Source organism: Eupeodes corollae, chromosome 2, assembly GCF_945859685.1.
Source record: "Eupeodes corollae chromosome 2, idEupCoro1.1, whole genome shotgun sequence".
NCBI lineage: Eukaryota > Metazoa > Arthropoda > Insecta > Diptera > Syrphidae > Eupeodes > Eupeodes corollae.
The window spans coordinates 151,766,802-151,793,334 of record NC_079148.1 but is presented as its reverse complement, the minus strand read 5'-3'; the positions used below and the strand labels follow the sequence as shown (position 1 = coordinate 151,793,334).

Below are 26,533 nucleotides of genomic sequence, written 5' to 3'. Positions count from 1 at the left end.
AAAAACTATTTTTTAATATTGAAAGGCTTAAAGAAATTTAGATAGGTATCTACAGAAAATAAGTTTAGCTCATTCCTTTTTTTTTGGAAATTAGCAGTTTTGTTCGCAAAAGTTAAAATTGAAGTCAGTAAGAATATTGCGAATATTTAACATTATTGTCACAACACTTTAACTAACTTTTTGTTAAGGTTTTAAAAATGTACTAGTAAGAAATTTACTAAGAAACTCCAAAATTTTAAGTATTTCTTTTCGTTTTTTCTAGTCAGTAAATGCTGATGCGAAAACGATCTTCCGAACATGACAATAAAGTAAAAGTTCGTGAAAATAAAAGGAACAAATATTTTTAAACGGACCTGTTAATTGGAATTCCCAACTGTTGACTGGACCATTCCATCATCCAATCCTCTATATAAGAATAATTGCACAGATGTCATATGGATTTAGAAAATTGCTAAAAGTTAGAGTAGCTATTCCGTGATTTTAACTTAAGAAAATTATTAAGATGTATAATAAAATGTTAAAATTGTTTAAAATAACGTAAATCATCTTTTAAGCTTGGTAAATTGTTAAAAATGACTTTAACATTCAGATAGATATTTTATTTCATTAGCAAAGATAAATGAGCATCATTTTCAAAATTTTGTTTTGAGAATTTGCAATTTTTTAATATATATCCCATATGGGCGACCCATATAACAGTATCACTTGAAAAACAGCTTTAAGAATAATGAGGTTATTTTTTTTGCTAAGTAATGCTCTTCGGTTGATAAGCGGATATATGATTTTTGTACCGACATTTATTTTATTTGCTGTCATTTGTGTGTGTTTCTTGAAGATCAATTTCTTATCTAAGTAAATACCACTTGACAGAGGTGACCCAAGGTATATCACAGTTATTAAAGTTGATATTACGTCTGGGTAGAAAAAAATCCTTTCTTTTTCTGGTGAAGAAGATAGCTTGACTTTTCCCAGCATTAATTTTAATTTTCCAGTGTTTGTAATACTCCAAAATAATTTCTAAACCAGTTTGAATGTTGTTTATTATATTGTCAGCATTTCATCGGATGAGAATATCGCAATTTTATCTGCATGAATTCACAAATTCACAAATAAGTAAGACTGGAAATTCGGAGAGAAAAATAGTGAGCAAAGTAGGAGAAAATACTGATCCTTGAGGAACGCCAACAGGAACAGTTTTCGAGACTGAGTTTTTTTTTCATAAAGTAAAACTATACATTTTATATCACTTAAGAAACTTTGTATAAGTTTATTTAAAAAAGTTGGACATTCATTTATAATAAGTTTGTGTATAAGTGCATTGTGCCAAACAGTGTCAAAATCTTCTAGCCAAATTAATCTTGTTGATTTTTTTTCTCTAAAATTTTCTTTAATGTGTCTACAGATTCTGGTTTGGCGAGTTATGCGCTTTCCGGAAACCCAATAACTGTTTTACTATGATATTCTATTCATTCAAAAAGAGATTCTAATTTTCAGCGCATTAATTTTTCAAAAATCATACTTTTGCTAGTGAGTAGACTTATTGGTCTAAAACTTAGTGGATCATTGGAACTACTTTTCATATCTTCCATTCAAGAGGAAAATTTGTAAAACTTTAAAACAGACATTTATTAAAGAAGTTAAATAACAAATCTACTCATGGGAAGTTCTTTAAAGAATTGATTTTGAATATTATCCATTCCAGGAGATTTTTATTTTTAAGATCATATATCAAATGTTCAATGTCTTCAACAGAAGTTAGTACCTCTAAAGGGCTAAGCTGCCTTGAGTTCAAATCTCAAATTTTTCAATAACATCCGATTTTTAAAATATGCATTCTCAAAAATATTAAAGACAAAAAAAGCCATTTTTAAGACTTAAGTAAGAAAAAGGAAAAATCTTTACAAAAAGTTGTATGATGCTTTTACAAAGTACACATTTTTGTTTTTATAGTTCAAATCATTTTAATAAAGTGTTAAGTTTCTAAAAACTCTATGATTTTTAAGAAGTTCTAAAAGTTCCTAAATTGAATGACTTTAAAAATAAGATTTGAAGTTCATTTTAAGTGTCTATTTCGACTATATTTGATACTCTTTTTATGAAACCTAGGAATTATATACAATTCCTAAGAAATTTATGCAGTGCCGTTTATAATTTATTATTTAAAACACAATATATTTCCTAGGAGATATGTGTATATTTCCTAGGAATTGTATACAACTGCTTAACAACGCTAGGAAATGTGTTAAATTAATATAACGTATATCAAAAATCTAGAAAAATAAAACATACCAACTGAAAATTAAATAAAAAGATTTTTTCTTAATTTTGTATTATTTTATTATTAAATGAAAGAACTTATTTATTTTTACAGGGTAAGCTGAAGTGGCACTCAGAATTACATAATATTTCATTTTTGAAGCAAAAACATTTTATGAATTCTTGTCCAGTCCCAGTTGATTGCATATTCGCAACTGTGCGTATGGAAATTTCGGTACCAGGTACTTCTTTAGTATTCAGAATATCTCTTTGGCATACACTGAATTCAGATCTAGAATACAATTGTTTTACGTTCCATTCTTTGTTCCAATCTGATAAAGCTCTTTATCTGTTTTATTTGAGATTACACCTATAATTTTTCGGTTTGGGCGTGGTCACCACGTCCCCGGTCGACTTCTGGTACGGAAAACCTTACAGAAGTTACTAAGGACACAGAAGGAAACTTCTTGTATCTTGTTTTTTACATTTTTCCTGCCTGTTGTTGCAGGTTTTGAATGACGATTTTTTTGAACTAGTACATTTTTTGAACACAAAAGGCAAAGCAGTTTGGACCGTTGTACTTTCTTTCACCATTCTGTTGAAGGTTTTCAGTGATTTTTCCTAAATCTTCTACAGTTTCGATGTTTGGCGTGAAATCATGTGGTAACTGTAGGCCTACCTTAATTTTACATGCATAAAGGGCTTCATAAGCACTTTGCTTGATGCCACGTGAACAGCTATGTTTTTTATGAGTTGAACAATGTGAATTATGTTTGTCTTGCATAAAAGTGGTAAGCATATTTTCGATATCCTGATTCGCCTCCTGGCTTTGCAAATGCCTAGGCTTACCATGGTATGCCAATATGTTTTTAAATTTTCGATTATTTTGGCAACCTCTGGAGCAGTAGAGTAAATATGTTTAATATTATATACGCCACTTCTTTAAGGAGCTAGAATGTATATACAATTCCTATTGCTGCTTAGGAGATGCAAGAAATTCCTAGGCAATGTGTATAGAAAAAATTAATTCACACATTTCCTTGCGATTTTTGGCATTGTACACATTTCCTTGGAATTATATATAACGATGGACTGCATACACTTCCGGTAAAATATACATATGATGTAGGTACAATATTTTTCAAAAAATTATCTTTTCCTGTTTAAAAACGTTTTAATGTAAATAGTTTAGCTTTTCTTTAAGATTCACGTAAGAAAAGTGAAATCTATTACCCTATGAAATTTTTTTAAAAATTGTACGAAATGCTATAAATATTTAAAATGAATATTGAAGACAGATTTTATAAACTTAAAAAAAAATAAGGTAGCCCAACAAAATGTCAGTATGCGTTTTTTTCAATTTTAAAATGTAATTAATCAATAAAACCTGACTTGATTGAGTGATTTTGAAGTCGGAATTGAGTTTTATCAAATCACGTAATAAAAATATGATTTGATTGGTAAAAATTGAAAAATTTGATTTGGTCATAACATTTTTTTTGTTTTAATAAAATATATTTAAACATTTTAAGTTATATTAAATACTAATTTTGAATACAATGTTTTTATTGTTTGTAAGTCAAATATTAAATATTAAAAATTAAAATAAACAATGACTACAGGAAAAAGTCCTTGCTTTATAGGAGCGATATACAAACATGTTGAATTTTTAACATTTTTCAGAGGCTTATTTAAAAGTGAAGGAATAACTGAATAAGAAGTTCTTTAATTAAGTATGCTTATTTATCATTGCGAAAAAAATCGATGGGCGGGATATTTAGTTTTGTTTTCAAAGCGATCTAAAGTCAAAAAATATGTCCTCTCGTTGAACTTTAAAAAATGTCAAAAAATAGTAAATTTCTATGCCACACAAAAAAAGTTGGATTTTCCACCTTTTCTTTCGATGGTTTTTATGTCAAAAATGGTAATTTTAGAATTTTTTGTTCGGTTTTTCATCTAGTAACTAATACTAGAAAAGTCATAAAAGTCGGTTTAGAGCTTTTGAATTCACGCTTTTCTAATTATAAAAACTACAAGTTATTGTAGCTCCAGAGTTAAGGCGAAGAGAGAATTTAACTCGTATATTTAAAAGATTTACAAGCATAATTTTGAAATGTTATTTATTATAACTTGAAAACGATTCGACTTCAAACTTAACATGCCCAAGAAACGAAGGAACCAGCGGGAATCGCTCATTTCAACACTAATTTAATTTGAAATTTTCTTATATAAACTTTTAAAAAAATGTATTCTATTAAAAAATCGATTTTTTCGCTTTCGAAAAAGTTATGGTAGGTATACATATTAGTCCAAAGATTGCAGTTGTTTTTCAAGAACTTCTTATGTCATAGAATTTATTTTTTTTTTTGAAAACTTTCTATTCCTCTGTTTGTGCTACATTAGTATTAATTCCTTCACTTTTTTAAGTTCCCATAAGAAGTTATTGTAATGCGTCCGATTTGTCAAATTGAAATTTTCGCTTTTCTTGACATTTTAACAACGATTTTGACATTTGGTGTAATTTTTTTTAAATATCAAATTGGCAGTTTTTTGCAATAAATAAAAACTCAAAAAACAATACCAACAATTATAAACATGAATTTCCGACTAGAAAATCTTGAGCACAAATAATTGGTACTAACTAAATATAATGTTCTGATGTTCCTTAAATGACAATTTAAAAAGGTCCTTCAAAAGTGAAATCAATTTTTGGGAAAATTGTTTTATTTTTAAAGAGTTAAAGGATAGGTACCTATATTTTCTTCAAACAATAATTTTGTTTGTTTAACTATTTAAACATATAACTTAATATTCCTACTCAAGGCTATACTCAAGAAAAATCCTGTCTGTATTTGAAAAGGTACAAAACATGGTAGGTATACGAATATGAGAAGTCTATAGACCTTTTAAGTCTAATATCTCAATTCTATTTAATATGTATATCTCAAAAACTTACCTTAAACATAATTCCCCAAAAACTTTAATCATCAAAATGCATGACCCCACTTTACTCTCAAAAACAAGCACCTTACTTTGTATTTATGATGGATAAATCTACCCTCCCGCGTAGTTTTAGGAACATTCAAATACAAAATTTCCTTGTAAACATGATATTGAAAACAAAGTGTGGAGTACCCTTATGCTTATGCCAAAGAAACTTTCAAAAAGTTACATAAACACCAAAAGCAAAAGAAAAACATGAAGAAAAAGAAGAAGACGAAGACGAAGGATAAGAAGATAAAGCGACCAAGTAGGTAAAATACAACAAACAAAAAACAGAAAATTGAGTAAAACAAAAATCAACCTCTTTTTGCAGACTTGTTTGGCATTTGGTATAGATAAGTTTTAGTGGACATGGACAAAGAAAATATATCTATCTATAAGTCCTACATACCACCCCATTCTTAAAGTTTTCTTCCGCCATTCTTATGATAAACAAGGACACCATTTTTTCCATGTATTCCCTTTTTCTTCAAGTTCGTCCTTCTAATTTCCTTTACTCTATAAGAAAAATGATAACACCAAAAAAAATCCAAATCCAAAGACAAACTATAAACAGGAAAAGAAACTCTTTAGGTCTTGAAAAATATTCTCCTGGGAAATTTCCCTTAATTTCAGAACATGCGCCTCACGCACTGTTACTCACTCACAATTCACTTTCAAAAATAAAATAAAATGGAGTCATTCATGTGCAGTTACTCAGGGGAAATAACAGCCAATGAACACACTCCGAAGGGAGTGGCTAAATAAGAATCTGTTTGTCTCACTCTGATGATTGTTTTTTTGGGATAATCTTCCAGAGGATGATTATTTCCTCTGGACCCGAGGACGACGACGATAATCACTCGGAACTTGCGCAATTTGACAGTCCTAAGCAAAACAGAGAATTGTCAAAAATTGCCCGTCGTATAGAAATGTCAGCCCTTGAGGGTGAATTGCGCTTAATTTCTCTAGCTCTCTCTCTCGATGTCTTTCTCTCCCTCTCAGTTTATTACAGTAATGCTGCCGTGCCGGCGGTCGTCATACAAGACAAGGGATGTCTCATGCCTCAGAGTTTCAAATTTCGCATGCGTTGCGCGGCATTAGAATGGATAATTGAGAGCTCATGAAAATTGCCTTTAGGTCTTAGGAAAAAAGGGGTGGACTGTATAGAGTTGGTCTTGTTGGTGGATTGTGTTTATTTTTATCTCACATAAAGTGATTCTCCTTTGTGTCAGTGTCGGTAGCGGTAGCGCACAACCAGCGGTGTCACCGAATCTCGATCACATGCGATTTGACATTGACGGCTGGTGGACGCAATCGAATAACGGTGTCGTGTCGGTGCATCAGTGACAGTTCGTGATATCATTTGACATATAAGAAATCGCAAAAAGGTTTCGAACCCCAACTCGAGTTTTAAATCTTAACACGTTATGTTTTCAACTTACTTAATTTGAGAAAAAAAGGAAAAATCTTCTAAATTCTTGTGCGTCAAAACAAAAGAATTTGAAAAAAAAAGTGCGGGTGTGTTCTGTGATCATTCTTTATTTTCTGGTGTGTCTTTTCAACAAAATTTAGTAAAACATAAACAAAGAAAGAAAAAATAAAAGAATTAAAAATGTTACAATTCTATCCGATGCCAACGAATTTGAACTCCGGAGTTGGTGGAGGTGGTGGAATTTCTGGAGGAGGTGGAGGATTGAGTATTGGCGGAAGCCTAATGATGCACCACCATCAGCATCATCATGCGGCAAATCGGTTCCTTGACGGCAACACAACCAAAACTTCGGACTGCAATGGACGAACAGGTAAACATCATTTTTTTTTTTTTTGATAAAGGTAACTCAATAAAAGTAAATATAGGTAGGTTTGTATATATGTATGTACCTAGATAGTATATAACCTATCTTTATGTGCATATATATAACGTGTGTATCATAGGCAGGGATATGGATGATGTCCCTTATACACGTTCCTTTACCTGTTTGTTAGAGTAAAACTCTGTTTAATAATAGAAAATGCGGAACTAAACCAAGAGCTACTAAGTTTAAAGTCATAAATTAAATTTTTGGGTTTTTATGATTCAATGATTTTAATGATCCTTTAAGGAGAAGTTTGCATAACTTACACTATTAAAGCTGTGTCCATTATCCATTCCTGAAAATCAATATTCCGACGGAAAAGACAAGAAGAATGCAAAATTTGATTTATTTTAATTTTGCATTATTACAACGAGTTTAAAAGAGGTATGAGTCAAGGGTGGATTAGGGGGGGGGGGGGGGTATCGAGTGTAGACGAGTTAAAAAAGATCTTTAATGCTTTGAAAGGAGACTAACAAAATTTATATAACATATTGTATATCTTAACCTTAAATTAACACATTTCAAAGGCTAAAGTGACAACTTTAGTTATAAATTTATTTTAAAACGCTGTTGTATAGTCTAGCTTTTAAATTTGGTCGACTCTTCCAACAGTTTACTAAATATGCCATATTTAAGATCAAAACACAATATTTAAGACGGTTTTGTTGCTTTCACGCAGAAATGTAAGAAATAGTTTTAAAAGAGTATTTTCTTTTTTGTTGCCGCGAACACAAATTCAAAAACCCAAAACAAGGAAAACAATTTTCCAATCCAATCTGCAAGAAATTTGTATTCGTAGATTTAAGCTGATGCTAGAAAATTAAAGAGTGGACAATGTTTGGTTCTTGAATTTAAAGAAATATGTGCATTCGAGTACATAATTTCTCTGAATATAAAATAACAACAAAATAAGGTATACAAAAATAAGTTTGGAAGAACTTTTGTGTGACATGGCAGTGCACAAATTATACACGTTTCAGAATCTCTTTTCACTTCAGTTCTCAAGACAAAAGCTTTTATAACAATAGATATGAGACGTGCATTGTGTTTTTCAATTAGACATTAGTTCAACAAAAGTGTCACTTTTTCATGTCTTGGGACATTTATATTCTTTAAATTCGTGTTTAAATCTCAGTTCCAGAACATCTAAAACAATTTTCACGTTAAAAATGTGTTCTTTAATTTTTTAAGGTGTTAAAAGTTTTATTGAACAGGAAAAAATATTTCCTATATTTTAAGATTTAAATAAGTTTTTCACAAAAATGCCATTTTATTTTTCAAAAAACTTGGATTAACTCAATTTTTTTGTTCGAAAATCATTAGAGCGGGTTTTTTTAATTTTAATTTGGGTGTATACAATTTTTAAATGTTGTGTATAAAATATATTTGTTTCCAGTTATTACACATTTAACAGTTAAATTTCGTTAAAAAATATTCCCCCCTTTCTGAGATATCAAGTTTTGTAAAAAAAATTATTATTTGTTTTAAATCAAAAAAAAATTTTGACATTTTTGATCATCATCAATTTGATCATCAATCAGAGCTTGCACTGAAAGAGAAGATTCTTAAAATCGGTCGATTAGTTCTTGAGAAAACTTAAACATTAAATAACTGTTCTGGAGCCATACCAAATATGTTTTTCTTGTAGAAAGAAGTCGAATTAAGAAAAAAATTGAAGAGAGTTTAAAAAAATCAAAAGATAATGTATTGACCAATTTTTCCAATACACATAAGTTTAAAAAAATCTATCGGTTCATTTTTACCAAAATTGAATTTTCCATTTTAAAGAAAAATGTTTATTTGGACTGCACTTAAATGTTAACTCTTTAAGTGAATTTAAAGGCAACTTATTATAAAATTGACGATCTCTTATTCAATGTTTCTTATAAAAAACCTGCATATTTTCTCTTTTTCTTATAAACAAATTGTATGAAAATAAATTAAAGAATTACCAAACATACAAACATTTTAGTTGTTTTTGGCAGAAAACTACTTTTTGGTGAATGTCGTTTAATTATACTATCAAATATTTAGATGAAATCTTAACTTATGCAACTTATCTGTATAAGCTTTAAGGCTCATATGACCTCCCTTGGACCTCTTCTTTTATGAATTTGTTCTAAGTTTTTGGAATAGGGCTGAATTTATATTATGTTCTTACTGCTTGTTATAGTCCTCACTCCTCAGTTAAAAGTGATACTTTTGGCACTGATGTCAAAAATATATCTTTTATTGAGAAAAAATGGTGTTTTTTTGCAAACTTCTATGTTTGGCACTTACAGGAAACGCAACTTCTATTCAAAAACATAGAAACTTCTGTATCAAGATGCTTAACCAATCTAGTAGTAGGTATATTTATTAAGACGTTAATTTATGCAAAACAAACATTGTCATTTCGAGGTTTTTATGAAATTAATGTGTTTTTTTATTTACCATTTGTTGCAAAAATAAATGTTAACAATTTTTATTGATAGTGTTTTTTGTAAGTTTTTATTTTTTGAAACTGATTAACTGTCAATTCGGTTTTTGTTAAAATTTTCAAAGGCATTAAGAACGTAATTATTGATATTTAAAATATGTAATTCTGGAGGTAATTTCATTTTTGTTTGCAAAATTTTCGAGTTGACAAATATTTTTATTCAGTATTTTTGATAATACAAAAAATTGTCTGATGATTTTTTAAAGATTCATATCAATTTGTGTTACACTTCGCAATGTATAATTAAATATAAAACTTAACAATTAAAGTCGATATTGGCTTGTGAGATATTTGCCTTAGATAACAATTTTTTTGAAAGTCCTTTCTACGTATTGTGAAATACAAATTTATTTGAATTCTATATTTCTGCTGGTTGTTGAGTTATGGCCGTCGAAAAAATGTATTCCAAATACAATCAATTCTAAAACTTAGTTCTAATTTTCTCCGTTAGCACCAGCACATTTCATCAAAAATCTGATTTTGGATGTTTGGTTCTACAATAACAATTTGTTTTTAAAGTTAAATTGACAACAATCTAAAAAAATAAAACTGGTGATAAAAACCTATAAAGTTAAAAACTATTTGATTTTTTTAATCATTTTTTTTATCAATTTCAAAGTTTCGAAAATGTTGTTATGATTTTCATAACAACATTCATTCCTGACAGCGGTACTCGCACACAGGAATTGTTGGGAGTTGTAAGTCACTAGGCCCTAGTTCTCAACGGACTGTTGCGCCACCCAATTTATGTTATGATTTTGTGTGTAACAATATTCTAACTTCTGACGAAATCGATTTGACATTTTTTCTGACAAATGTAAAAAAGAAGTATTTAAAAGAAACAAACATTTTTGGGACTAAGTGAACACCCAAATATTTTTAAAAACGATATTGTGTGATCGTTTTCGTTTTTAAAATTATTATTTTTTTTTCTAAAGAGGAGAGAGTCCCGAAACGAATATACAAAGATAAGAGTACTGTCGTTAGCGAAACTACTACTATAAATATAATTTAATAGGGACTTATTTTTAACTTCCGTACAATAGTTTTCACGGAATGTGATGGTTAGTGCGTTGGACTGCTAGAAGTTTGGGTTAAATCCTTGTCTGTGTCATATAAAGTTTTTTTTTTCACGGGTACTGCCTCTTGCGAGGAATTGAATACGAATGGCTCAGTAATCTAAGACTCGTTTATTTTTTTAAAAACTCGAAATAATTGAAAAAGGTTTTACAAAAAAGACAGTCCCAGTGGGATTTGGGAATAAGTGTTTGGAAATTATAATTAAGTGCCGGAATCATTTTATTTTAATAGGTCATATTTTTTTGGCGAGAAAAACTGTATTAAAAAAACGAAAAGAAAATTATCCTTTATTAGGTTAATTTAGACCAATTACTATTAAGTTAAGCCAGAAAAACGACTAAATAGTTTGTGATCATGTTAGATTTCATAGTGTTTTGTATTGCAATTAAAATACTTATTTAACGATTTGTATTTGTTTACAAATACTTTTTCTTAAAATATTGTATTATTTTGTAAAATCATTTTCGCTAGTTGGATTACTATTTTTATCTGATTTATTTATTTTTTTAATATAAGAATATTGAAAGTTAGTTGTTATAATTTTCCTTTCAAAATTAACTTGACATATTTTATCCAAATTATTTCATTATCTATTATTTTTTGGGAACTTACTTATTTTTCCAATTGTTCCTTCTACGAATAATCTTTTTTTGAGTGTAAGACATCAAGTTGCCAATTCTTTCCTTTGCATGTACTTGCTTAACCGAACTTAACCATCCTGCAAAAATTGACGACAGTTCTCATTTTTCAGAAAATATAAAGTAATGGAAATTTGGATTTATTGAGACATCGGGAAATGTTTTGTAATTTGTATTGAATGTATGTATGTGTTTGTCAGTTGAAATATAGTGAAATTCAATTCTTTAATATTTTGTATTGTTTAAAAGCCATTAAGTTATACCTACTCAATTCTCTCTGTAAAACATAAAATAAGCCTATATAACGCTTTAAGGTTGTGTGAACAAAAATCAAAAAGATTAATAGTTTCAAAACTTTACCCAATGAAAACTTTATTCTAACCTTAAAATTGACCCATAATGGAAACCACTGTATACTATATACCTGCATTTTATTTAAAATTTAGTTATATTTTTGTATATCCTTTCTCCCTCTCTCTCTGAATTCTCTGATCCTGAAAAAGGCTTACAAATTTTGCTCAATTCTTCTAAAAATCTTCTGATGCAAATGCATATCCTTAGGTGTCTCTTAGAATGTTTATGCACTCCCCAAAAGCAAACTCCATCTTTATGAGTATATGTATATGACTTCCTCCAGCATATGTAGATGTACCTTTATCTTTGGTCAACTAAATCAACCATAGGCATTATCCTCTCTGCATATGATAAAACGAGAAGGAGAAGAACAGTCCTTCGTGTTGTCTTAAAGAATTTATGGAATTTAAGCATTCGTAGATACAAAAACAGGTGAGAAGGTCTGTTTTGGCTTCCTATTCTATATACACATTTGTATAGGAGATTCACATTCTTTGGGCTTGGCATCATCAGGCACCATCATGGATAGGATTTGCTAGAGCATGGGACTGGACATTTGGATCGATATGAAAACTATTGGACGCTGCAAAAATTCCAAGCTCACTTGACACACCAGGTATACATTATACAGACAGATATATATAATATCTTTTAAGGTAAAAGGTACCTACAAGATATCATTTGTGCGCAGATAGAACTTCATATATGGTCCTAGCATTGGGATTCTTAAAAATGGTAAAAATATATACATATGTATACCACATATGAAGTTTAACCAAAGGTATAATGCAGAAGTTAGAGGTTTTTGGGTGGTTGTTGTAATGCTTAGAAATAGCATTGCGGAAGTGGCCAGTAAAGTTGAATGGACGGACATATGTGACCAACTGATGTACAAATGTTTCAAGGACTTTGATGCAGGATATACGAAGATACTTTTATAGATGAATGACATTTTTTGTTTTTTTTTTTGTGAACAAAAATTAAATGTGAAAAAATAATTTTGTTTCTAGACTTGATTGAAAAGACGTCAGATGAAAGTGACATACATGTTGAACCTTAAGAAGTACACACATTTTTTATTTTGATACATTCAAAATAAATAAACTTATTTAAATCTTTTCTTTAAGATATAAAATTCTCTTAATCAAAGTAACAAATTACAAATTTATATACGAGCAATTTAAAAGTGTTTGGTTTTAGTAGAAACAAATTCAACATTTAAACAACGTAACATTTTTAACAACATATTGACAGTTCGTAAAAATATACAAAGCTAATGAACTTAAACCTTTTAATTGGAATTCCAAAATGTAGACTATAAGAATAATTGCTGGTATAAGAAAAATTATATAAAGGTAGAAACTAGTATTCCATTTCTCCACACAAAACATGTAGAAATACAATTACTTGTAGCCCTGTTGAAAACTAAGCCTTCAATTTGTAGTTCGGTCTTAAATGTTTAAAATAATTATTCTCCATCATCCAGCTCTCGAAGGAACTTCTAAAATTTTCTTGTTCCTAAAACATTTTCTTAATTAAAAAAAAAAAACAAATGTATGTTGGTCACAAATTATAAAAATTATACACATCAATTATTTCAAAAAAAATTGTCACGAAATGACAGAAGCCATATGGATTCAACAATTTCCTAAAAGTTAAAGTAGCCATTCTGCGATTTTAACTTTAGAAAAATGTTAAGAGATAGTAAGATGTTAAAATCGTCTAAATTAGTTAAATATTTTTTTAGCTAAAAATGGTTTTAACGTTTTACTAAATCGTTCAAAATTTTGCGTCATTTAATTCAACATTAATTGGTTTTGGACACTGCGTCTAGTTAATGATGCATTATTCTCAATATCTTTTGTGTAAGTAGATAATAGATGCTTGTATTCTATCCAAAATTAATAAAACTGAGGCTTGAATAAGACTCCAACTGGTAATTCCCCATTGGTGCCTTGTAAATTTACAGCTGACATTTTTTCTAATAAGGCAAACTGTCATTTCAAGAACTTTAAGTTAAAGTTGTACTTTTTTTTTAAATTGTTTCTGAAAACAAATTTCGATTGGATTTTACTAAAAAGTCCACCAAAGTCTATAAGATGAAAAAAAGAAGTCAATACTTTTCCTTAATATCGAAATATTTAAGGTGAAAATCAATTTTTACCAATTGTTAGTAGTTTTTGTCGAAGGTCATAATTTTTGTAAAAAAAATATATATTGTCAGTTTTTGTTCGTCTTCTTCAAGTTGAGAAATATTTTCTTCAGTTTTTTGATTTATAAAAAAATGTTGGTTTCTTTTCTACTAAATGTTTCCTTTATTTTTGTAAAAGAAACACTTACTTCTTTTAAAAATCCCTTCAACATATCTTGCTGTTATTGTCTGTAAAACAAAATGTATTTTAAGTCAATATCTATACGTGGATTCTTGAGATACTGCTTTCTATTTCTATGAACTTGACATGTCATAAACCGTCAAAACGTTTACTTTGACAAATTTCACTAATTACTATTTCTTTTCATAGAAGATAATAACTCATTTTCTGCAACTATTTTTATCCAAGTACCTGTTGAAAAAAATATTCGTTAGAACATCCTGTTTGTAAAAAAAATGCGTATACGCCCCAGAGCATCACTTTTATCCTATACTCAGTTGCTTTTAGAAACACTTTGAAACAGCGCTTTAGTCTACAAAATGTCCTTCTTATTTTTTATGTTCTAATTTTGATGCTGGATTCTGGTGAACTACCAAACTCATGACATTATGGACTTTAAAATACTTTATAGGATTTTATAGAACTAAAATGTTATTACCTAACAACTTGAAGACCAAATTTCTAGACTCTTAAATTTTGTTGATTGTGTTTAAAAATCAGACTGTCAAAAAGACGTTATTTGGTGCTTTAATAGCTGCCTTTAAGATTCTTTAAAATATTCAACATCTCAACATCTTTATGAGGCTCTAGACCACTCCGGCTCCTATAGCCACCTTAAAGTTAAGTAATTTTTCTAAGCATTCGTCCTTTGATACATTTCAAGGCAAGCAATTTAGGCTATTAAATGCAAAAAGCGTCTGGAAATATGATATTCTCTTCTTACATATAGATATGAATATGACAAGCGGAGAAAAAAGTTCATTTTAGGACAAAACATAACCACTTCTAACATCACAATGTTATATATAGAGCCTGTGGTTTTTTAGCAGACGCTGAAAAAATAATATTCGTTAAACCTCCCTACCTCCATCTCCAACTGCTTGCATCCATCTTTATATGATAAAGCCTGCATGTAGGAATTACTGAACAGAAAAAAATGAATTCCCTACAAAAGAATGTGAAAATATTGACTATACAAAACCAGAAAAGGCGTCATAGCTTCCAGTTAGACGCGCAGACAGAATCAGTATAAAAGCAATGCCTCAACCTCTTATACCTTTTATAACTTCAATCCAAAGCTATAACCTACCAACTTTATAAAACACTCTTTTTCTTATTTCAAATGGCTGAGAATGCAAACCCCCCATTGTGGTCTGCTGACAGTAGGTGTACTGTAAACGAGGTTGGCATGGTACTTCTCTCTGGAAGGTACAATAAAGCAGCTCTAGCGTACCTACAGATGATGCTATCTGATGTGGGATGTTGTTCTCGTTCGTCCTTTTAGCGGTTGATGGTGCGTTATTGTTGATGCTGCTGCTGCGATGTGGATCGATTGACTAGTCCTAGAGACTGATAGATAACAAAAGTATTTTACCCCCATTCCTATACAAAGAGTTTTAAGCTATGAAGTCAAAGCAAACAAAAAAAAAAACAAAATATTTAAACTGCAAGGACGAAATCAATAAAAGGCTGCCTCGATTTTTCTGTTGGTTTGGCGTTCGCGTTTGTTTTCAATCCCACAGAGGGCGGTTTAATTTACCTTTATCAATAAATTTATTCCAAAAGTTTGTTCTTATTTTTTGTTGTTTCCACTTCTGATACCATTGTAACTTTTGTTCTATTTGTGGAACAGGTGATGTCAGAGTTGGTTTGACTTAGATTAAAAGTAGACACGCGCTCTACATAGCTTTGATAACCTTTTTTAACGGTTTATATGAAGGGACTAAGTTTTTTTTTGCATTTTTTTTGTTTTTAGAATTGAAAAGCGTGATGATGTTTTTGTTTCGTGAGGAAGTTGATTTTTGAAATCGAATGATATACCCTAGATGGAATGTTATATATTGAGATGGGATGAAACTAAAGTGGCTCTTTTTAGTATGGCTATATATGAAATAAGGTAGAATGGATATTTAATCTGGGAATGGATATGAAAAAAGTTTCAACATTATTTTTGTTTTTGAGTTTTTATTTTTTTGTTCGTTCCAAAAAGGGCAGAAGTTATTTTGGGATGATGTGATACATCACTTTAAAACAAAGAAGTTTTTTGATGCTGCTGAAGGATATACTTAAGTTAAAGCTAGATCACATAAATTCAGTACATTTAGTTTTTGTTTTTAAAGGAACAACCTATACTGAAATCATCCCGATTTTACTGTTTTTTTTGTTAAAAAAAGTCTGTAGAACATAAGATGATTTACACTTTTAGGAACACAACATTCTATATTTTTAAATGAATTAAAACTATAAAACATATCGAAATCACAATAACTTTTGAAATATCAATAATTTCGTGCAGTTATTACAAAAAATTTTAGATTCAATATCAATGGATTTAAAAAGTACAAAGGTTAAAAGTTATTGAAATTGGTGCGATTTTTCAAATCCAAAATATTTCGGGATACGTTTTTTTTCGGCCGTATCTATTGATTTTAGACTCAATTATCTTGGAAATAAATGAATGTTTTGACTTCAAACTTTCATTTTGGTCTTAGTTTTCTTTCCCAATAATAAATTCCTACCAAAATTACGAACTTAAATTAGTTAACATTAAATGTATCCAATGAACCTATTTAAAAATAAGAAAATTTGAAAACAAAATAATGGTTATATGAGGTACACCCCAAATATATGTATATTTCGAATATCAAGTTAAGAAAAAAAAATCATACAAAATCTATGAAGCCGTTTTTGGGAAAATTTGAATTTCGATGATTGTTGGTCTTTAAAATTTCGCCCAGAACGAATCTGCTTGAAAATTTTATTTCTTAGTCTGAAAATAATTGACTTAATGGCTAATACTGTAGTGGCGAGGACAGACAGACTAAATCACTCTTTTCGACTTTCATAACATCGCAACGTCATTTTTGATTAATATCTTAGCTCGAATTTTTTTCGAATGCAATATTTTTCGTTTCCACGAATGTGCCGCAAGTAAAAATGTATTATATTTCTGTCTTTTTTGTTTTAAAAAGCTTTCAAGCTTTTAAAGTAACAGCTGTATTTAAAACTATGAAAGCATTCAATTCAAGGTTTGCTAACAACTTCATAAGAGTCAAATAAAGGCTCATGACTAAAGGAAATTTCCAGAATCTAAGTAAGACACTACAATGACTTGAAATCTATTAAGATGAAAAAAGATTAAATTTTGCAAAGTCATCATATAGATTGTTGTTAAGGCCTTTGCTATTCTTTATCTTTAATTCAGCCTCGAAATACCATTTTTTTGGTTTTCTTGGCATTTGAAAAGTGATATACCTGGTTGTCCACTTTGCGGTTTCAAAAGTAAACGTAAATAAAACGCATATAAAATTTTTTGTTTTATGATTTTTCATTTTTGTTATAAAGTTTGAACGTTGAGATTATGTGTAAAATACTACAATATTTAAATGACCACCACGCGAATTGTTATAAACATCGATTCCTTTGAGAGTAGCTTTCGATCACTTTTTGACACATATCAGGTAGTATCCCAGCCATAACTTGACGAATGTTGATTTATATGTGCTCAAAAGTTAAAAGTTTATCTGCATAAACATGGCCTTTCACGTAGCCCTATAAAAAAAAGTCTAGCGATGTCACGTCGCATGATCTTGGTGGCCTGTTGGCATCGCCACGGCGAGAAATCACCCGGCCAAAAAATGTCTCTTCGCTTGCAATATAGCCATATTTGCTCGAGTTGTGTGACACCGTCACTAAAAGCACATCTTCTTAAAGATGCCATAATGTGCCATATGACAGTCCTAATCCCTGAGAAGAAGGTAGAGTAGACACATTCGAGTCTTCGGCAACACTTTCATTTACAGAAGGGATATTATGAGTACTACGAGCGAAAGGATGATGCACAGGCTCCTTACAATATCTTTAATTAATCCAGTCTCTTCAGATTTCTTCACTATTTTGCCACTTTTTTGTGTACTTTTACGATTATGTAAACCACAACCGCCTCTTAAAGCACGATATGTTTCTATGACAGAGTCACCATTTTTGTAGTAAGTTTTAACAATTTGTATGCGTTGTGCAATAGGTAAGCGATCCATTTTCGCAAATGTCAGACTTAAAAAAAATTGGTTTAACAACTTAGTTTGACAGATGTCGAATTTCAGCCTTGTACTTTTGAAGCCACGAAATGGATAACCCGTTATATTTCAAAAATCTAATAATAATCTAATCTTGCTAAAACTAATAGCAATAGTCAAATTTTAAGGGGAAATTCGAATTAAGGACAACTTTATCTTTTTGTTTGTCCAACTGGAAATAAAATAATTGTTCGACCAGTACAATTTGTCACTTTTAAAATGAATAAACGTAAAAAAGCTCCACAATTACAAATGTTTCTTACAGGTCCGTCATTAAACGTTTTTAGCAACTAGTGCTTATTTCGTGGATTGTAACACTTAGCTTAAGTCTGATTTGACAGCTAATTAGTTTTATCCCTCCGCTGAAGGAATGTGGTTGTGTATACTTGAACAACGCTTAGAGAAGATTCCGATTTTGAAAAAAAATCATCTTTTCAGAGCACAGAAAACCCGCATGCATACATTGAAAAGCCGATCTACCCAAAACGAGAGGAAATTTTGGTCCAGAGGCATAATTGGCCATTTTTCAAAAATGAGCAAGAACTGGCCGTTACAGTCAATGGCGATCGTTATCGGACCATGTTGTTTACAGGAAGCTACTCCGACGAAATTTAATTTATTTATATACACTGCTTAGCTTCTCTTTGCCTCCATATTCAGCCCTGAATTTTTTGACAAAACCAATATGCTCCCTTAGATAAATGAAACTATGTGCAACATTATTGCGATAAAGATTCATTCATTTGTTGCTTTTATTTCATCATAATTATACTTATCATAATATCATTATTGATTTTTGTTTTTTCTTCTGACCATATTTTATTTATGCTCTTCAGTATCTATATTTTGTTTATTTGATAAATTAATCACCAAATGACACTTACAGCTATCACTTGGATGTCATATAATAAATAATAAAATTTACCAACTATATAAACCATAAACCCTCATGCCTATCAAAAACCACACTTATAAAAAGTCCTTTAACTTTTCTATATGATGATGGAGCCAAAGCCAACAATATTGTTTACTGATATACCTGTCAAAAGTCAAATATGATTGTTAAATCGCACGTTTAGGTTTAGATATGTACATAAATTAGGTCTTTCGGTTGTTCGCTTTATAGGCATTTAGGAACTTTATCACCTCACACGTTTTGACAGTTAACCACTTGAGACTACCCCTAAAGTTCTTGTTTACCCATAACAAAAACAAAAATAAAATTAAACCCTTTTTGATAATAAATATAATAAATATCGATTAATAACTTTACCATCCGAGAAGTTGAATAGCCTATTGAGGCTCGATTACATCAGCGTACCCATATACAAATATATTTATACAAAAATACTCCCCTCCCCTCATTCCCTTTTGATACCGATTATATTGAAGAGTTGCTTTATGATTGACTTTATCTCTATCGAAAATAAGTGACGAGGAGGAGAAAGATGGGAATGGGGTACTCCCCCATTCCTATGACTGCTAGACATGATAGACGCTTTATATATTGACATTAAATTGAACCACCCTCTTTAATTTGATTTCTCTTACAGAGGTGGGCACAATAAAATGCGAAAAGAATTACGAAATTTGCGAAGGATGTGGACAAAAAATTCAGGATCGATATTTGATGAATGTTGGCGACTCGAATTGGCATGAACATTGTCTGGCGTGTTGTTATTGTGGAACACAACTAAGTCATACGTGCTATGTGAGGAACTCAAAGCTGTACTGTAAAATGGACTATGATAGGTGAGTTTGAATTTTTAAATTTAAAGGACTTCAATTTAAAAGTATCCTGTTTCTGAAATAAAAAATGTCGTTCTACAAGGTGTTTTTTTTTCTTGGAGGTATGAAACTTTGAAATGGAATAGCATACAGACGATTTCTTTAACTTGACATGAGGCTTACTTAATTCCAAAAATTAATTTTCTAGAACTTAAACAACGGCCAAGGATTAGTCTAAGTTTCGAAGACTTTTTCCAACATTTGTGCCGTATTTCGGCAATAGCTCGGCGAATGTTGGCCTCCGAATGGTGAATTTTGGGCTTATCGATGTAGACTAGTTACTTAACATAACTCCTCAGAAATTAGGCAAGCGACGTTAAATCACACGATCTCGGAGGCCAATTCAAGGGTCCGAAACGTAAAACTATGTATGCTGTTGCCAAAATATTTTAAGTCAATTGTGGCATGAGTTGTATGACATATTGCGCCATCTTGCTGAAACCACAATTTCTGCACATGGTTGTTTAATTGATGAAGAAAAAAGGCTTTAAAGCGGTCCCTAATGACTATAAAATTCTGTCCAGCATCGACTTTAAAGAAGCACGGACCAATTATTTCACTAACCCAAAAAGCACTCCAAGCTGTCAATTCTTCTGGATGTAACGGTGTCTCAACACACATTTGAGAATTATCATTACTCCAAAAACGTCAATTTGTCTATTGACGTATCAATTAGAGCTAAAGTGGGCTTAACCATGTTGACCGTAAAATGGACGTAGTGTGCGACGTCTTTCGAAGAGAATCATGATTTTCAAAATAAATTTGCCAAATTTCGGAACGTGTTGGCCAGCTGTCGGTTTATTTATGTTCAAATGTCGAACCAAACTGCTGCTAACAAAATGGTCGCCAATAAAAATAGTGTTGCCACCTTAAATTTCTATTCATTATTAAAGTCTATAGGTTGTGCAGTAGTTCTTGCATTTTGTTCGTTCTTTAAACCGTTCAAACAAAAACCCTTAGCAGGATATTTATAAGCTTTTCGAAGGACTCTCTATCAGGTCTTTGAAGCACAAAGCTTCCTTTTTAAATAAAAATTAATAAAAAATCTTATCCGGCACTTTAAGTGAAAATATATGCACACAAAAAATCATCACAATGAATAAAGAATAAAAACAAAATCCTACAAAAGAAATTCATTCATATTATAATATCCTTGCAGTGGTGCGCTTCCTTTGATATAAAGCATCACGATTAGATTCGCTTCATCACCGAACGTTTAAATTATCCAACAACATCCCTTCTATGAGAGTCCCCGTCGTCGCCTCGTCGTCCTGATGAATTCATTCAGTGATGCTCTTCCCAATTTTGACTAAAAATCCCCCTTTTTTTGTGATGAGTGTGTAAAAGAAGGTTTTATAGAATAAAAATATGATAAAGAAAATGGACGACGACGTAGAAAGAATCCTTCCTCAAAAGATGAATACCAAACAAACAAAATTGTGCGCGATGACAAGAAATAAAAAAGAAAGCAACAATATATTAAACTTAGAGTGAAGCAAGCAAAATGGTGGAAAAGTATAAGAAAATATCCCTAAGGATTTGGTTGTGTTTTGTGTACTGGTATGTAAGGGTAATGCTAACTTAAGGGTGGAATCCTCGCCTCATTCATAGCTCCAGAGCAAGACAAAGCGATGCTTTTAGATTTATTCATTGTCCCTTTGTCAATATTCTCTTGCTTATTCTTATTCCTTTTTTTCATCTTGTACATCCTTTTTAAGGACTTTTTTTGAGTCTTGATAGTTATGTAGATTGCAATAATTTAAAGTAAAAGTTTTAAAGTTTTTAATTTTTATTTTTCAGAATTTTCGGTGTAAAATGCACCGGCTGCTGTCATCCCATCCTGCCACATGACATGGTTATGCGACCTCAGAATTATATCTTCCACCTCTCGTGCTTTGTGTGTTACGTGTGTCGACAGCCGCTGCAGAAAGGTGAACAGTTTCTGCTGCGGGAGGGACAGCTCTTCTGTTATCGGCACGATTTGGAGAAGGAACTCTACCTGGCGCAGCATTGTGGCGATGAAGATGACATCCTACGACCGAGAGATGGACGACGGGGACCTAAGCGACCAAGAACTATTCTAACGTCGCAGCAGAGAAAACAATTCAAAGCCTCCTTCGATCAATCACCGAAACCCTGCCGTAAAGTTCGTGAAGCCTTAGCAAAGGACACGGGGCTGTCTGTGAGAGTCGTGCAGGTGTGGTTTCAAAATCAGCGGGCGAAAATGAAGAAAATCCAACGGAAATCCAAGCAGGATGGTGATAAGAATTCATCGGACAAAGATAAGGACGACAAGAGTGTGAAACAAGAATCTTCAGGAAGTGAGAATGGCTACTTAGGGTCATTCTCAACACAACCTTTAAATCCCAACCTGCCTTATTCACCAGATGGTGAGTTCATGAAGATTTGTTTATAAAATGTCAAAGTCTTAATTTGTTTTATTTATTTTGCAGATTATCCAGCGAATTCAAATGACAGCTTCTGCAGTTCTGACATCTCACTAGATGGCAGTAACTTCGACCATTTAGATGACGATGGTGATTCACTTTCATTGCAAAATCTCGAATTACAAACGTCTGGAACACAACAACGCATTTCAAATGGAACCTCAACGCATGACACATTAGCGGGTCTTAATTCACATAATATAATTAATCCAATTGATAAATTATATCTTATGCAGAATTCATATTTTAATTCAGAACAATGAAATTAAAAGATGATTATGTAAAAAATTATAATTCAAAACAATAGTGCCATACAAAAAAAAAAAACAAAAACAAAACAAAAAGTAAACTTATGTTAATTATTTAAAGCAATGCAATAAAATAGAATTTATAATTATATAAAAAGTTTGGGCCGAGAAAATACGAATTTATTAGAATAGAGGGAGGAAATGTGGTAATAATAATGAAGGCCCGACTTTTGTTTTTTTCTTCATTGTTTCATTTAGTTTGAATTTTATATTAATTTTGAAGTTAAAAAATTCTTAAGGATTGAGTTAAATAAAAAAATAAGAGAATGGAATATGTGTAAAAAAACAAGGTGTGGAAAAAGTGTATTACTTTTCATTCCAGCTTTCATTAATTTAGGAATATGAATGAGTAATATGATAAAACTCACTAGTTTAAGAAAATCATTCATTTCATAACTTAAGAGTTATATTTTAACAATGTTGAAAATAAGCGTGGTTCTACTTTTTGGATTAAAAAAAACTTTTTTGAAACTTGTTTGGTGAATACAAAAGCTGTCTGGTTTTTTCTAAGTGAGTTATAATTTTGGACCTATTGTTGATAGCCTTAAAAGTTTATGAAAATCTAAGGCCTACTTACTTACCTACTTAAGGTGGTGATACAGTTCTTTAACAACTAGGGCCTAGACATTGTTTTTAAATATAAACTATCTTATTTCCTCTTGAGCTTATGAAAAGCACGCTGTGGAATGAAAAAGTGCACTGTTTTCTTTCAATATTTCATTTTCTTAACTCTGAAAAAGTGTGCTTTAGGGAGTCAAACAATATCTAATTTCTGTAACATAAATTAAACAAAAAAAACATTCCAATATTATTTTGTAAATAAGCATTTTTAATTTTATACGCTTAAGTTGTAAGAAAAGTAAAATATTTAATTTATTTTTTATGTGATAAGATTTTAAAATTAATTTCAACGTTTTGTACATAGAAAAATAATTTTAAGTAAAAATGTATTAAAATAAACATAAACAAATTATTGTTAAGTAAAAATTTAATTATTGTGTAAAAAATAACGATAAATAATTTAAACAAATAACATGAAAATACTTGAATTTTATTTGAAAGACATTGTTTTTTTTTTTAAAACAAACAAACTGATGGGGCGAGTAGGTTGAGAAGGTTTATAGAAAAACTAATACTTTGTTGCTTGTGTTACAAGTTCTTTAAAGACATTTTTAGGATATGTTGGGGTTTCTTTAGTAAAATATCTGACTAGTTTATATTACTTTGAAGAAACTACATTATTTGAAGCAACATACCCACATTTAATGAACTCACATTTATTCCTAAGATATACTTAAACTCTTAGTTTAAACTACACAAAGCTACAATAAAACTAAACTTACATACTTCATTTGAAATGAAACTAAAATTCAAAAAATTAAATTATACTTTAACTTAACTAAAACTAATATTAAAACTAAAACTAAAACTAAAACTAAAACTCAATGCAAATCTGCTAACACCATTAATTCAACAAATTGTGAACAGCAGTTTGACACAAGGTTGTGTACCGAAAATTTTGAAGACTTCAGTTATTCGTTCCATCTATAAAGGAGTGAAATTCTCAACTATAGGCCAATTTGAATCTTGATAGCTGTTGAAAAATGTCTTGAAGAAGTTATTATAAGACCACTAAACAAGTTTAGTGTAAAACACTGCTTGCTGCAATCCAATCAATATGGTTTTCATAAATACGGGAAGACTTCTTGGCGAATTTTGTAATACTATTAACATGAGTCTCAATAAAAACCATCACGTATTGGTTATGTTCGCGGACTTCCGCAAGGCATTTGACACATTGAGTCACAATCAAATGTTGCATGTCCTTAACAGAATTGGCATTAGGGGAACTCTATGGAAATGGATGGAGAGCTATATCATAGGAAGAACATTTAGAGTTAGGGTTAGAAGTTCATGGAGTGAAGAAAGAAGCTGCACAAATAGTGTACCTCAAGGGTCAAAACTGGGTTGGGTCCTTTTTATACATTTTACGGATGCACTCCTACGGATTCTTAAGGAAAGTACAGCTTTTGAATATGCAGACAATATATCTATTCTTGTCAGACACATGTGTCTTGAAACCGCGATTTCTACGATGCAACAGGAGTTTGATGAAGTCACTAAATGGTGCCACGATTTTGGATTATTCATCAACACAACCAAAACGAAAATTATGCACATTCGTGCACCAAACAAACAAAAAGAGACAGTCAACATTTTCTTTCAAAATCCTGAATGCCCGACTTCAAGAAAAAGTGATGCCATTGAATTAGTTCAATCAACCAAATACTTTGGAGTTACAATAGATGAACACTTTCTGTGGCACGAGCATATTTCTATCGTAATGCAAAGTATGAGGAGTGCTATGTTGGCATTATTTCATCTGGAAAGATATTCAACAAAAGATGTTCAAAAACAGGTTTACTATTCAATTGTTGAATCTCGATTAAGATATGGACTATTAGCCTTAGGAAATGCCGCAAAAAAGCATACAGATAAACTTGTTACTCTACAGAGGAAAATGGTTAACATGATTAATAAAAACCATCTACATTTGAAGTGCTTGAATGTAGAAAATATATTTAGGATGACAGCAGTTATTGAATACTACGATGATTTAATATTCCAGCGTCCTATTTCACATATTGTAAACACTAGAGCTCAAGGTGTACTTGAAATACCGATGATATACAACAACGACGGAAAACGACAACTTAACTATACGATACCATCAATTATGAACCAACTTCCTACAAATCTAAAAAACATTCGTGACTTTCAAAAACGTAAATTAAATTTGAAGCTGATAACATCCTTCTTATAACAATTACTTTAGATTCTAGAGACCTTGAAAGATGGAGATTTATCAAATGATGACTTTCAATGAGTCGCGTTAATTAGTAATAATATTATTTTAAATAAATCTTCAAGGAGAAGCTTAAGAAAAATTGAAATTATTTTCAAAAAAGAGCCTGAGATGTAGCCTACACTGATAACTTTCCATTCTTGCTCGTCTATCGACATTTCAACAACATTTAATTTCAGACAAAAAAAAGGATGAAGTCAAAAATTTACTTTGTTTTCAATAAACTTGAGTCGAAAAAAAACCTTTTTTAAAGATGAATATTTGATTTTTCTCAAAAACTGATAACTTCCCATCCCGTCTGTCGATTTTGTTTGTCTATACGTACCTACTCGTATCAATTTTTACCAAATGTGCGTACTATTTTTTGTAGATTTTATTTTTTATGAAAAAACGGACTGTTGGATTTTTATATACAAATTACTGAATATCGAAAACAATATTTTTAATTTTTGAAAAGATATTTGAGTCGAAAATCAATTTTTACCAAGTTTTGTTAAATTTTGTTTAGGTTTTTAATTTTTTGTACAAAAACTGTCAATTCGATTTTTTTCAAAATTTTACTGAATGTTAACAACAATATTTTTTGAAAGAAAAAAGTAGTTTTAAGCCAATATCTACAATTGAAAAGATATTTGAGTCGAAATCAATTTTTACCAACTTTTATACTTTTTTTATGGTTTTTCATTTTTGTAAAAAAACTGTCAATTCGATTTTTCTCAAAATTTTACTGAATGTTGACAACAATGTTTTTTGAAAGATAAAAGTAAATTAAAGCCAATATCTCAAAGTTTTGAAAAGGTATTTGAGTCGAAAATCAATTTTTACCAACTTTTATTAATTTTTTTTTAGGTTTTTATTTTTTGTAAAAAAAACTGTCAATTCGATTTTTCTCAATACTTTATCAGATGTTAAAAACATTATTTTTCGTTACACAAAATTGTTTTGAAGATGAAATCATATTTTAGTCGTAAAATTTTGGAGTGGATTTTTTTCAAAAAATATACTTCTTTGATATCTCGTTACAATAT

General features: G+C 30.5%; 1 protein-coding gene across 1 annotated transcript; it reads left to right on the top strand.

Moving 5' to 3' along the window:
- The first annotated feature begins 6,556 nt into the window (after nt 1-6,556).
- On the top strand, nt 6,557-22,794 carry LOC129947287 (LIM homeobox transcription factor 1-beta). Its single transcript, XM_056057796.1, has 4 exons — nt 6,557-7,043; nt 19,650-19,848; nt 21,685-22,274; nt 22,338-22,794. Exons 1-4 carry the CDS (start codon nt 6,854-6,856, stop codon nt 22,592-22,594), a joined length of 1,236 nt encoding a protein of 411 aa, XP_055913771.1. The 5' UTR covers nt 6,557-6,853; the 3' UTR covers nt 22,595-22,794.
- The last annotated feature ends 3,739 nt before the right edge of the window (nt 22,795-26,533 follow it).

Bases quoted from the DNA above. Each gene is read 5' to 3' on its own strand.
- LOC129947287 (XM_056057796.1), top strand. From the start codon at position 6,854: ATGTTACAATTCTATCCGATGCCAACGAATTTGAACTCCGGAGTTGGT. The intron at 7,044-19,649 runs GTAAACATCATT...TTTCTCTTACAG, and splicing joins GGACTGCAATGGACGAACAG to AGGTGGGCACAATAAAATGC. The intron at 19,849-21,684 runs GTGAGTTTGAAT...TTTATTTTTCAG, and splicing joins TGTAAAATGGACTATGATAG to AATTTTCGGTGTAAAATGCA.